The sequence below is a fragment of the Punica granatum genome, chromosome 7 (genome assembly GCF_007655135.1).
Source record: "Punica granatum isolate Tunisia-2019 chromosome 7, ASM765513v2, whole genome shotgun sequence".
NCBI lineage: Eukaryota > Viridiplantae > Streptophyta > Magnoliopsida > Myrtales > Lythraceae > Punica > Punica granatum.
Window position 1 is genome coordinate 10,393,991 of NC_045133.1, and position 11,379 is coordinate 10,405,369.

The 11,379-nt window shown below is 38.4% G+C and overlaps 2 protein-coding genes across 2 annotated transcripts; one reads left to right on the forward strand and one right to left on the reverse strand.

The window, feature by feature from the left end:
• On the forward strand, positions 1-2,294 carry LOC116214627. Its single transcript, XM_031550017.1, has 3 exons — positions 1-1,281; positions 1,400-1,579; positions 1,776-2,294. Exons 1-3 carry the CDS (start codon positions 292-294, stop codon positions 1,980-1,982), a joined length of 1,377 nt encoding a protein of 458 aa, XP_031405877.1. The 5' UTR covers positions 1-291; the 3' UTR covers positions 1,983-2,294.
• A 3,145-nt stretch (positions 2,295-5,439) lies between these two features.
• Positions 5,440-10,575, reverse strand: LOC116214633. The gene is made up of 2 exons (XM_031550026.1): positions 10,287-10,575; positions 5,440-7,414 (listed from the first exon to the last, which is right to left on the reverse strand). Exon 2 carries the CDS (start codon positions 6,519-6,521, stop codon positions 5,724-5,726), a length of 798 nt encoding a protein of 265 aa, XP_031405886.1. The 5' UTR covers positions 6,522-7,414; positions 10,287-10,575; the 3' UTR covers positions 5,440-5,723.
• Between the last annotated feature and the right edge of the window lie 804 nt (positions 10,576-11,379).

The following is an 11,379-nucleotide window of genomic DNA, read 5'->3' on the forward strand; positions in this document are numbered from 1 at the left end:
AATTTTTGTCCACATTGCAGCTTCTACCTTGGGGAAGCAAACGGAGTGGGAGAGGAGTTTCGCTGGAAGGCGAGAAAAGGAGAGGCGGGGCCGGCGGCGGAGATGGATGATGACAAAATCTCGACTTTGCCCGAGCATGTCAAGCATCACATCCTCTCCTTCATACCGAGCATCAAGGAAGTAGCGAGGACCAGTTAGCTATCGAAGTCGTGGCTGCGGACCTGGCGATCGTTCCAGATTTCCGACTTCAAACCATGGCTCATCCTACCGGACGCGGCTGTCAGCGGCTTCATGGAAACCGGGCTCGGCAAGGAGTACGGCGAGAGATTCGTCAGGTTCGTGGACGATGCCCTGATGAGGTCCCGCGACGGGATGCCGAGGTTCAGGATCTTTGTGAACGCGGAGGTGGCTCCTCACCTAGATCGATGGTTAGGTATGGCCTTAGACTGTCACGTTGAGGAGCTAAGCATAAACATCATGTCCGATTTGCCATACTCGATTCCCGCAAGGGTTTTATCTGCTGAGTTCATCAAGTCCTTAACATTGACCGGTGGGGTAAAGATTGATGGGATTAGTGCCGTGAGCCTTCCGTCTCTGCGATTGCTTCATTTGGTATATACTCTTATTGACAATCAGATGCTTCAGAGACTCCTCGGCGGCTGCCCTTTACTTGAAGATCTTTCTTTGAGCTCCTGCGGTCTCTTATCCGAGATCGAAGTCCCAAATCTCCATTATCTCAAGAGAGTAACGGTGGCTGGGACGGGCCCTGAGATTAAGGTTGTCAGCATTAAAGCCCCGGGCTTGGAAAGCTTTAAGCTCGGTTGCAGATGCCAATATATGCGTGTACAGGACATTGGTTTAGCAGTTCATGTAAGTCCGAGTGTCAGCTGCTTAGAACTAATGGGCCTTGACCAGACGGACGAGCTGTTCTGTCGATTCCTTTCCAAATTCCCTCTGCTGGAAAGCTTGATTCTGCAGGGATGCATGTTGTTGAAAAGAATCAGGATTTCAAATCCACTTCTGAAAAAGATCTCGATAGAGAATTGTGATAACTTGGTGGACATAAGAATGGACACCCCGAAGTTGTCATCTTTCTACTATGAGATGGGTAAGACACTGCCCTCGATATGGACGGAGAATTCTCCTTACAGTTGTGCCACTGGATTCGAGTTTCTTTTGTGGCAAGATCCTACTGCTGTCTGGTTCCAGGAGTTCCAGAAATTCCTCGATGGATGTTCTACAGCATTTAGATGCCTCGAATCAACTGTACTTCTCTATGAGGTTCGTGTCAGATCGTAGCATTTTAGCTCACTGATGTGCTGTCAGTTTTTCTTACTGCTTTTGCTTCTTCACATTGTTTCCTGTTGTTGTTTTCTTTCTCGCTGTTATGTGCTTGTAGTGGGACGATGAAATGGAAGATGAGATGACCAAGAAAGTGGTTTTATCAGCACCTGGAATACAATATCTGAAACTCGTGCTTGCGGCATCTCAGTCGAACTACCCCCTTATCCTGGATGGCTTATTTTCAGCTTGCCAACCTACAACTTTTCTTCTAAGGGCTGCAAAACCTTTACTAAAGGTACAATCTCTTGCCATCATTTCAGGTCTTTGACCCATGAAAAGCACTGATGATCAGCAATATAGTCGATACGAATCTGAATATATTGTCAGCTGTTTGCCTTTTAGTCTTTGTGCTGGCTGTAATCCTTAGGCTTGGAAAGGGATGCTTCTTTTGACTTGATTCTGATCCACCAGCAACTCGTTTGCCCCTGTAGTACATATGTGATGCGCTCGCAAACAGGGAAGAGAATATCGAGTGCTGTTCGGGTGAGCCCAGGTGTTGGAGGCACAAGCTTAAAGATGCGAAGATTGAAAGGGTTGGGGGTATCCAACATCAGGGACCATTAGATTGTTACACCTTGTTCAGTTTGTTGCCTACTCTATCTTCAGAAAATGAAGTTTGCTTTAGATTGCGGTGGTGAGATTGGCAACGGGACGATATTTCCCTATACGTAGTGCACGCCTGTGAAACTGCAGTACTAAATGAAGAACATGAGCCAGCTCCTTAGCATGTAGGAGGAATGCTTTTGGAGATGAATGGTATGGTAATAGCTAGATGGTTGCCTCTCTTGGTGCCTATGGAAACTCCTTTTGCATTTAAGCTGAACCCTTGTGGTTGCTGTTATCAATACAAGATTATGCTTGGATTCATCAACATTTGTTTGGTCCGAAACATTGAATACCAAGTCATTTACGAATTTTTTTAAAATAAAAATTCGTAAATTAATGAGTAATTTTTTCTCCCTTTAATTACGCACATCCGCCAATCTATTTGCTCTCTCCTCTCTTTGCTACAAGCAATTCCATCAAGTTAATGCAATTGCTTTTAAATTAATTCAACGTAGTGGTTGCTTTAATGATCCCAGAAGCTCCGTTTCGTTACATGATTCAATACGTAATTGTACTCGAATAATAAGAAATAAATTAGTGGGAGAAATTAGTGGCCTTCTTCTTATCTTATATTGTAGCTTAGCTCAATCCAGTCCAGCGAGTTGAGTTTAACACAGGCGTGTAAAACATATTCTAATACTATCTTAAATTTTCATTGACCGCACAAGCTAGTAACTAGGTCATATTTTATTTAACTAGGCGAAAGGCTCACACATCCATGACAATCAACTGATCAACTATCTCTGTATAAGGTAAGTATACGACTTGATCAAGATAATTAAAGAGAAATAAAATTCCTTCATGTCGGTAGTTTCGCGTTGTAGAAAATCATTTCAACCGCTATTGAAATGAAATGACCAGCTACGTTCATCAAGGTATCATAAACTCGAAAGAAAGTATTATAATAACAATAATAAAAATGGTAAAATACACTCTCCTCCCCCAAGATTTTGCTCAATGACACTCCACCCCATTCTTAGCCAAAATAGATACTCCACTTCATTAACCTTGTTAACTTAATAAGATAAACTTCTTTTGACCCTCAACCTTTATTTTCTTTTCATTTTCATACTAATTCTTTGTTCTTTTGAATTATTATCATTTTCAACGTTACACAATTTATTCACTCTGGTTTTACTGTTTCAATTTTTGATAATCTTATTAATGTGCAATATTTTTTTTTAAAAAATATTTTGAAATAAAAAAGAGAAAGAGAACAACTCGTCAACAACCATTGAAGCTCTCAACGATCTAAAGCAAGGGTGTCTGACAACCAAACATCCACTCCTCGAGATCAATATTCAAAACCACTACATTTGACACTGAGAGATGATGCCCATATCGAATACTCGTATTTTGCAATAAATGCCACCAACACTCCCACGAAGTTATGAACAACTATATTCACGATTTATAATCTTGGCCCGATAATGATACTTCAGATGTCCTAATTTAAGATGTCAATGTTTCAAGTAGAGGGGCAATGGCAAATACTCCAACGTAGGTAACAGAAAACCTTAATGATCACCGATGATCTCAAACAAAATAGTTATAAGCAATATTTTTTTATGTATTTTTTCTTAGTTTCAAACATTTTTTCATCCACAAGAATTTGCATGTCAACGGATTTAAGATGATCTAAACAATATAGCCAAACGTGGACTAACCATCTCACCTTGAAACAATATTGAAAGAATATGAATTAGGACAAAATTGAAAAATAAGGTAAAGATTAAGGACCAAATTTTTTTTCAACTAGGTCAATATGGACAACGGGGTGGAATATCAATTTTAGTATTAAGATGGGGGTATAGTGTTTATTTTGATTGGGTTGGAGTTTTATTAGCCAAAATCTCAAGGGAGAGGAGTGTATTTTACACTAATAGAAATATCTCTATCGTCTCCTTTATCTGGAAAAAACATTAAGTCATCTGTTGAAAATAGAGAAGTTTATGACTAATAAAATGAAGACAACAAATCATAACCTCATCATCTTAAAAGTCGTCATCAAGAAATCCACTAAACCTTTTTTCATATGAGCATCTTGGTGGTCTATCATCAACGACAAATTCCAGAGAGCAAATCTTATCATCGTCTAGTAGCAAAAGAGAATATTCGTCCTTTATATATATATATATGGCATTTGGATCTAAGAGACTTTTTCAAATTCCAATAAATTCAGATGTTTAGATCTCCATGAGTTAGAATCATTAGGCCTCTGTCTGTTTGACTTTTTAACTTATGCAATTTATGAACTTTTGAACTTCCATGAGCCAAATGGCACCATAATATTGTGGCGTTTGTCGTAATTTGGCGGGACTTAAAAGTCGCTCAAAGTGAACATACATTTGTCCTAGTGGCACTCTCTTATGCTTGCTTCTCTTTTTTATTATTATATAGATAGTGCCAACTAATAGAAGGTGGTTTCAGTGTTACTAACATATAAATTCATTATTTTTTATTTAATTTTTTCGTGCTTGAAAGCTGTGAGTATAAGTTCACATTGGGAAATAATCTTCACCAGAATCATGTTTAGTGCAATAAGTTCATTGAAAAATATTCATTTACAACCTTGAAAATCGATTCTAGTTTTACATGTGTCGACAAAAAACTCATGACGCGGGTCACGTGATGTGGGCGTGCTAGAGACAATTATTCTCTAGATTGTGTAAGCGCTAAATTGACTTCTAAACAAAACGATTGATTCGAGGTCATACAATGCAAAAGGACTTAGAATAAAAAAGTCGAGAGATGTGGAAATTTAACTTCGTGTAGAAAATAAAGCGTAAGTAAGTAGAATTAGGCTGAAAGAAATTGATTTCATTGACCTGGAAAGAAATACAAAGGAAATTGACTTTTGTACCAACTGAAACATGGAAATATAGTTGAAACAGCTTTGACGGATCACAGGAATAAACTATACATTAGGCTGTACATTGACGGAACAAAGAGTAGCCTAGAAACTAGAGAACTTGATGCAAGCCTCGACGAACTTACCGCGAGACCCAACAACAATAAAATGAGATCAAACCCGGGATCGTCCGATGAAGGTTTCAAGGATAGGAAATATTGACCTAATGACTGGGCAAATTACAAAAAAAAACCCAAGTTTTGTAAAATGTCTCAGTTTTGTCCTAAATTTTGTTTTGTAACAAAAAAAACCATAAGTTTTCTAAAATGTCTCAAAAATGACCTCCGTTATAACTTCCGTCAATTTTTTCCTACGTGTGACCTACGTGGATTGTTAAAGGGACCCACTAGCCTACGTGTGACCTACGTGGACTGTTAAAGGGACCCACCATCAGCAGCAAAAATTGACGGAAGTTATAACGGAGGTCATTTTTGAGACATTTTAGAAAACTTATGGTTTTTTTTGTTACAAAACAAAATTTAGGACAAAATTGAGATATTTTACAAAATTTGGGTTTTTTTTGTAATTTACCCCCTAATGACTATAAAGAGCCACAAACCAAAATTATAAACGGAATATTGACCCGCTAGCTATAAAGAGCTAGAAACCAATATTATAAATGTCGGGAATCACAAGTCATCACACTTGCAATATCGGCGAAGTTGCTGCAAAACAACTCAAAGAAAACCTCTCTCACAAAGTTCAAGGAAAACTGATCTCTCTTTTCTAGGAAGGCCACATGCCTATTTATAGAGAGATACTAGCTGATAACTAAAATGGGCTAATGGGCTTGGCTAAAATAAATCCTAAGTATAATAAGCCCAAAATAAAATAGGCCTAAGTTATTGAAAAGCAACTGAATTCAACCCTTTGAACTGGGATCATTTTCTAAATAGATTTCTAGGATATGAACAGTCGTGGCTTGTTGTTCAACATGTAGCCCGCCCAAGAGCTCGACTTCTCCTCCATGAACATGCAATAACAGCCTTTGCATAGCTTGTTGGATTCGCTTGGCTCGTACTCTTGTACTTGCTCTAGTTGGCACATGCTTATCCCAAAGCTCGCCTTCATGCCCGGCCCTGTCATCCTGGGATTCTTCCTCAAGCCCGAACGAAGGGTCCTCTAGCTGGATCATATCATTCCCCCTCTCTTCAAAAGGATTCGTCCTCGAATCTATGACAACCAACTTGATTGGTGACTGTTCTAGTGGCATTTGCTCGAGAAAGACATTCTTGAATTCCTCACTTTTCTCGCCAAAGGAATGCTTGCTTTGAAGCTGCTCTTCATCCATTTGGTTGGGTGGAAGCGGCAATAGTATTGCGTTTCGACCATTGCTGTCCAGGAATTGAGAAGCAATATGACCATTCTCTTTGTCATTGGGTTGAAACTTGTTTGTGAGTTTCTCTTTTATTGGCTTCAAGGCTATTTTCTCTTCCTTCTTCATCGAAGAACCCCACTTCAATTTGCAAGAGGATGAACCGGAAGCTTCATCATAGCCATCTAGCAACTGTTCAATCTGTTTGTCTCGCCGTTCCAACCGATCGTAAATCAAATCAACCATCACATTCATGCGCTCAAATTGTTGCTGCAAATCTCGGATCATCATGTTGTAATCAGTTCCTCCGTTATTCTGATCATTGCCACTGCTTTCTTGTGGCATGATGAAATCTGCAAGTGAAACTTTAGAAATAGAGATGGACCTCACAACCACTCGCTCACGTGTTTGCACTCAAAATTAATGTCACTCAACACTCATGTTTCATCAATTTTACGCTTTTACCCTCTGATATACTCACCACTCTTGCCTCTTTTTTTTCTCTCTAGATTTTCTCCTCAAAGTTCCTAAGAAACTAAGCAATTCAATCGCAAGAGTAAAATCAGTTGATTTTAGGATCCAAACCTAAATAAGAAATGAAATAATGTGGTAGATAAAGTTCACTAAACAACTGAGATGTACAAGGAAGATTTGTGGGAATAAGGAAACAAGAGATTTATGGAAAGTATCGAAATGGAAGGAATGAATTATTCTAAGAGACAAAAAAAAAATATGATAGGAAAATATGCGATTGAAAGGAAACAATATTAGATTTCCCAACTGCACTTTATATGCCAATTGTTCATCAAAGTAAATAAGAATATATAAAGGAAAGTAATTTAGGGATAATGGCAGGTATAAAAGAAAATAACATGAAACTTTTGGAATTCCCTACTTCATTTGATTAGCAGTGATATCTAAGGAAGCTTCTTCCACCCCAAAAGTAAAGTAAAGATTTTACAAATAATTGCTCTTTCCTTTCTTCTTCTTTTTTTCAACTTTTTTCCTTTTTTTCCTCTGTATTTTTTTGGACGAAATTTTTTTTTTGGGATCTCCAATAAGATAAACTGAAACTTTAAGGTTCTTCAGGATAGTTGGAATCAGCCAACAAAAATCACAACTTCTATCAACGATTTACAAACCCTAAGGACAATGGATAACAACAGAACAAAACAGGATAGGTGAAACCTGGATTGGAGCCAAAGCTCCGATACCAAATGATGCGAACCTCGACGAACCTGCCGCGAGACCCAACAACAATAGAATGAGATCAAACCCGAGATCGTCCGATGAAGGTTTCAAGGATAGGAAATATTGACCCAATGACTATAAAGAGCCACAAACCAATATTATAAACGGAATATTGACCCACTAGCTATAAAGAGCTAGAAACCAATATTATAAATGTCGGGAATCACAAGTCATCACACTTGCAATATCGGCGAAGTTGCTGCAGAACAACTCAGAGAAAACCTCTCTCATAAAGTTCAATGAAAACTGATCTCTCTTTTCTAGGGAGGTCACATACCTATTTATAGAGAGATACTAGCTGATAACCTCAATGGGCTAATGGGCTTGGCTAAAATAAATCCTAAGTATAATGAGCCCAAAATAAAATAGGCCTAAGTTATTGAAAAGCAACTGAATTCAGCCCTTTGAACTTGGATCATCTTCTAAATAGATTTCTAAGATATGAACAGTCGTGGCTTCTTGTTCCATATGCAGCCCGCCCAAGAGCTCGACTTCTCCTTCATGGACATGCAATAACAGCCTTTGCATAGCTTGTTGGATTCGCTTAACTCGTACTCTTGAACTTGCTCTAGCTGGTACATGCTTATCCCAAAGCTCGCCTTCATGCCCGACCCTATCATCCTGGGATTCTTCCTCAAGCCCATGCGAAGGGTCCTCTAGTTGGATCATATCAGAACTAAATGTAAAGGCAGCATTTTGGCAAAAATTTGGCCGATGTCCTATTGAGTATGTCTCGTATTCAATGAAGAATCCAAAGACCCGAAGTGGTAACGAGATCGGACGAAAAAGGAATGGGCGAGATCTTAAATTATTCTGAGATTATATTTCCTATTTGTATTATATCTCTTAGATCTTTAAATATGAAAATTATCTTTAGGGGATATTAAAGATAATTCTAGTATATCTTTAGAATATTTTACAAGAGAAATATCCTAAGATTATATTAGGATATCTTTGTGATATTGAGAAAGTATTGTACCTATTTAAAGGGGATAGGGTCTTATATCAAGACAACACGTTGTGTGAGAATTACGGGTAATCTTCTTGAGAATTCTCGGGTTTACACTCTTTGAGTATCTAGAGTTCACAGAGTAAGAGAGTCGTTAGAATTGAGAGAATTGTAAGGTTCTTCTATGGTTTAGATCTTGTAACAAGGGCTGAAAAACACGGGTGTGATCTCGAATTTGTAATCTTCAACTTATCGATCTAGTTGAATCTTCTGCTTTGTCCGTGGACGTTTCCCTCACTTAGAGGGTTTTACCACGTATATCTCGGTATTCATTATGTTTTTCGCTCTAAATTTCTCGAATTCAACATCTTCCACAACAAATTGGTATCAGAGCTACGGTCTCGAAATGGGTGAAGATGATGGGAGCAAAGTTCAAGGTGGAGAAGTTTGGCGGATCAAATGACTTTGGGCTATGGAAGATCAAGATGAAGGCTTTGCTAGTGCAACATGGTCTTGAGGGAGCACTAAAAGGAGAGAAGGAAGCTACTCGCAGACTTGCCACCGGCGAAAAGGAAGGCGGTGATGTCGAACGCTCTAAGCGCCATCAAGTTGAGCCTATCCACAAAACTCTAACCCGAGACATTGTTTAAAGAAAAAAATGTCAAACCGGTTGAACTAACCCACGTTAGTGCTAACCAAACATTTTGGCAGTCATTTATTTGTGCAAACGTCATTCAATAATGATTTGTCGACTATGGCAGATGAGAACTTGGGTCACCCATAAAGCATGATAAGAGATTATCAATTTTTTTTTAAAATAAATAAATATATAAAGATAATGCATAATATCTATTATATACTACTATATAAAGGGAAAACTTGGTGTCTTTTAACATTTACTTTTGTGGTAATTTTACAAAACTACCCTCATTAACTCTGAGATTGTATTTAGCCGCGGGGGGTTTGTCTCTCCCCTCTAAGAGACGCTGATGTGGCACCTCTATTAGAGGGACCCCCGATGGGGTGCTTTTCTCTGCACAATGATGTCTCTCTTTGCAAGAGACCCAATTAGTGGTTGCCGCGTGGCAGCCATGGGCCCCATGCTGCAATTGCAATCCCTTTTTCATTTTTTTTTAATTTAAATTGTAAGACCCAATCAAAGACCAATAATTAAGTCGTGAGTCTCTCTTTTTATTGAGTTTGTCTCTGAATGATGTAGTGATTATGTGGCAGTGAGAGGCCACTTTAGAGACATAAATAAGAGACTAGGGATGAACATAGTCTAACTATAATATTGAAAGTGGAAAAAATAATGCATTAAATATAGGAATAAAACTGTAAAATCATTAAACTTATTATTTCCCCTCAAAATTTCTCCTTTTTCTCTTCACGTCACTCCACAAGTCCCACAAACTCCCTCTATCCATTCACTCCCTGGCCACTTTTTTTAAAGTATAACGTATTAGGTAGTCCAAAAACATTAAAACTCATCAAAACACATATCTTCCTTTTCCAAATATCAAATATGCGTGGTGTGTGTGTCTATATATACATAAATTCCAGCCATATAATCAAATCAAACTCACGGTTTACTTACTCAATCTCACTATCCAATTAGTAAACCACACCTTAGACTAAACTGTAGTGGGAAAAATATGCATAAATCTTCCTGTAAACATCAAAGTAAGTTTTGTTTCGAAACCTATTCTCAGCTGAATGAAATCGGACCAGCTATGCAACCCATGAAATTAGAAGAATCAAACTACGTAATGAGAACTAAGCCACATCCGAACCTACTCGATTTGTGAGTACATCTAACCTCAGACCGAACTGAAAGGAAGAGGAAAATGGCTTAATTCGCACCTAAACTCAGTGAATAAGAGTATCTAAGGTTAGGAGAATCAACTTACTAATCAAGAACTCAAAGCTTATTGTTTTCCTCCTTTTCTTCCTCCATTCGGTTTCTTCCCCTAGTGTACTTCTAGTCGCCTCACGGTGCTCTGATCTACCTAGGACGAAAGAAAACAACAGAGCTCTTGCTCCATTGCAAAGCTCCCCGAAGTTCAGCCTCTTCGCCTTCGAATTTTCTCAACTCCGTTGTCTCTCTCTCACTCTTCTTCTTCTTCTTCTTCTCTCTATCCCTCTCTCTCTGTTTCCTCTCTTTTTTTTTGCTCGACGAACACCACCCGAAAATCAAAACCCAAAGTGAAGCAAAAAGCAATGAAAAAGACGGTGGGAAGCTTCAAGAAGCAGATAATTAAAAATTAATTAAAGTATTATGGGCTAAGAGAATATTGGAGGCCATGTGGGCTTACTAATTCCAAGTCTACACTAGCATATCAGCCCATTAGTATTTTTTTTTTCGTTTCGAGCCACCTGCATTATAATCATATGTGTGTGTATATGTATAGATATATATGAATACCTATATAAGTCAGCAGTGTCAACCAGCAGCAATATATAGACATATATACATATAAAATACATATCACGTATATGATTAGTTATATTCGAGTTGAAATTGCCGGATTTCACAGGTGCCTACTCTACCTACAAAAAATGAAGTTTGCTTTAGATTGCGGTGGTGAGATTAGCAACGGGAAGATATTTCCCTATACGTAGTGCACGCCTGTGTAACTGTAGTACTAAATGAAGTACATGAGCCATCTCCCTAGCATGTAGGACGAATGCTTTTGGAGATGAATGGTCTGGTAATAGTTAGATGGTTGCCTCTCTCGGTGCCTATGTTCAAGCTTTTGACCATTCATCTATCATCATTTTCAAAATGTAGGTTGGATGTGAAAATATTAGTCTTTTGTTCTGAGTGAAAGAGAAGTTGATGGAAACTGAGGTCCATTTTTTTTAATAAAAATTCGTAAATTAATGAGTAATTTTCTCTCCCTTCAATTACGCGCATCCGCCTATCTATTTGCTCTCTCCTCTCTTTGCTGTAAGCAATTCCGTCAATTTAATGCAATTGCTTTTAAGTTAACCCAACGTAGT

Excerpts from the sequence above, each read along its gene's own strand:
- LOC116214627 (XM_031550017.1), top strand. The coding sequence starts at position 292 with ATGGAAACCGGGCTCGGCAAGGAGTACGGCGAGAGATTCGTCAGGTTC. Across the intron at positions 1,282-1,399 it reads CAACTGTACTTCTCTATGAG|TGGGACGATGAAATGGAAGA; the intron begins GTTCGTGTCAGA and ends ATGTGCTTGTAG. Across the intron at positions 1,580-1,775 it reads CTGCAAAACCTTTACTAAAG|TACATATGTGATGCGCTCGC; the intron begins GTACAATCTCTT and ends TTGCCCCTGTAG.
- LOC116214633 (XM_031550026.1), bottom strand. The coding sequence starts at position 6,521 with ATGCCACAAGAAAGCAGTGGCAATGATCAGAATAACGGAGGAACTGAT.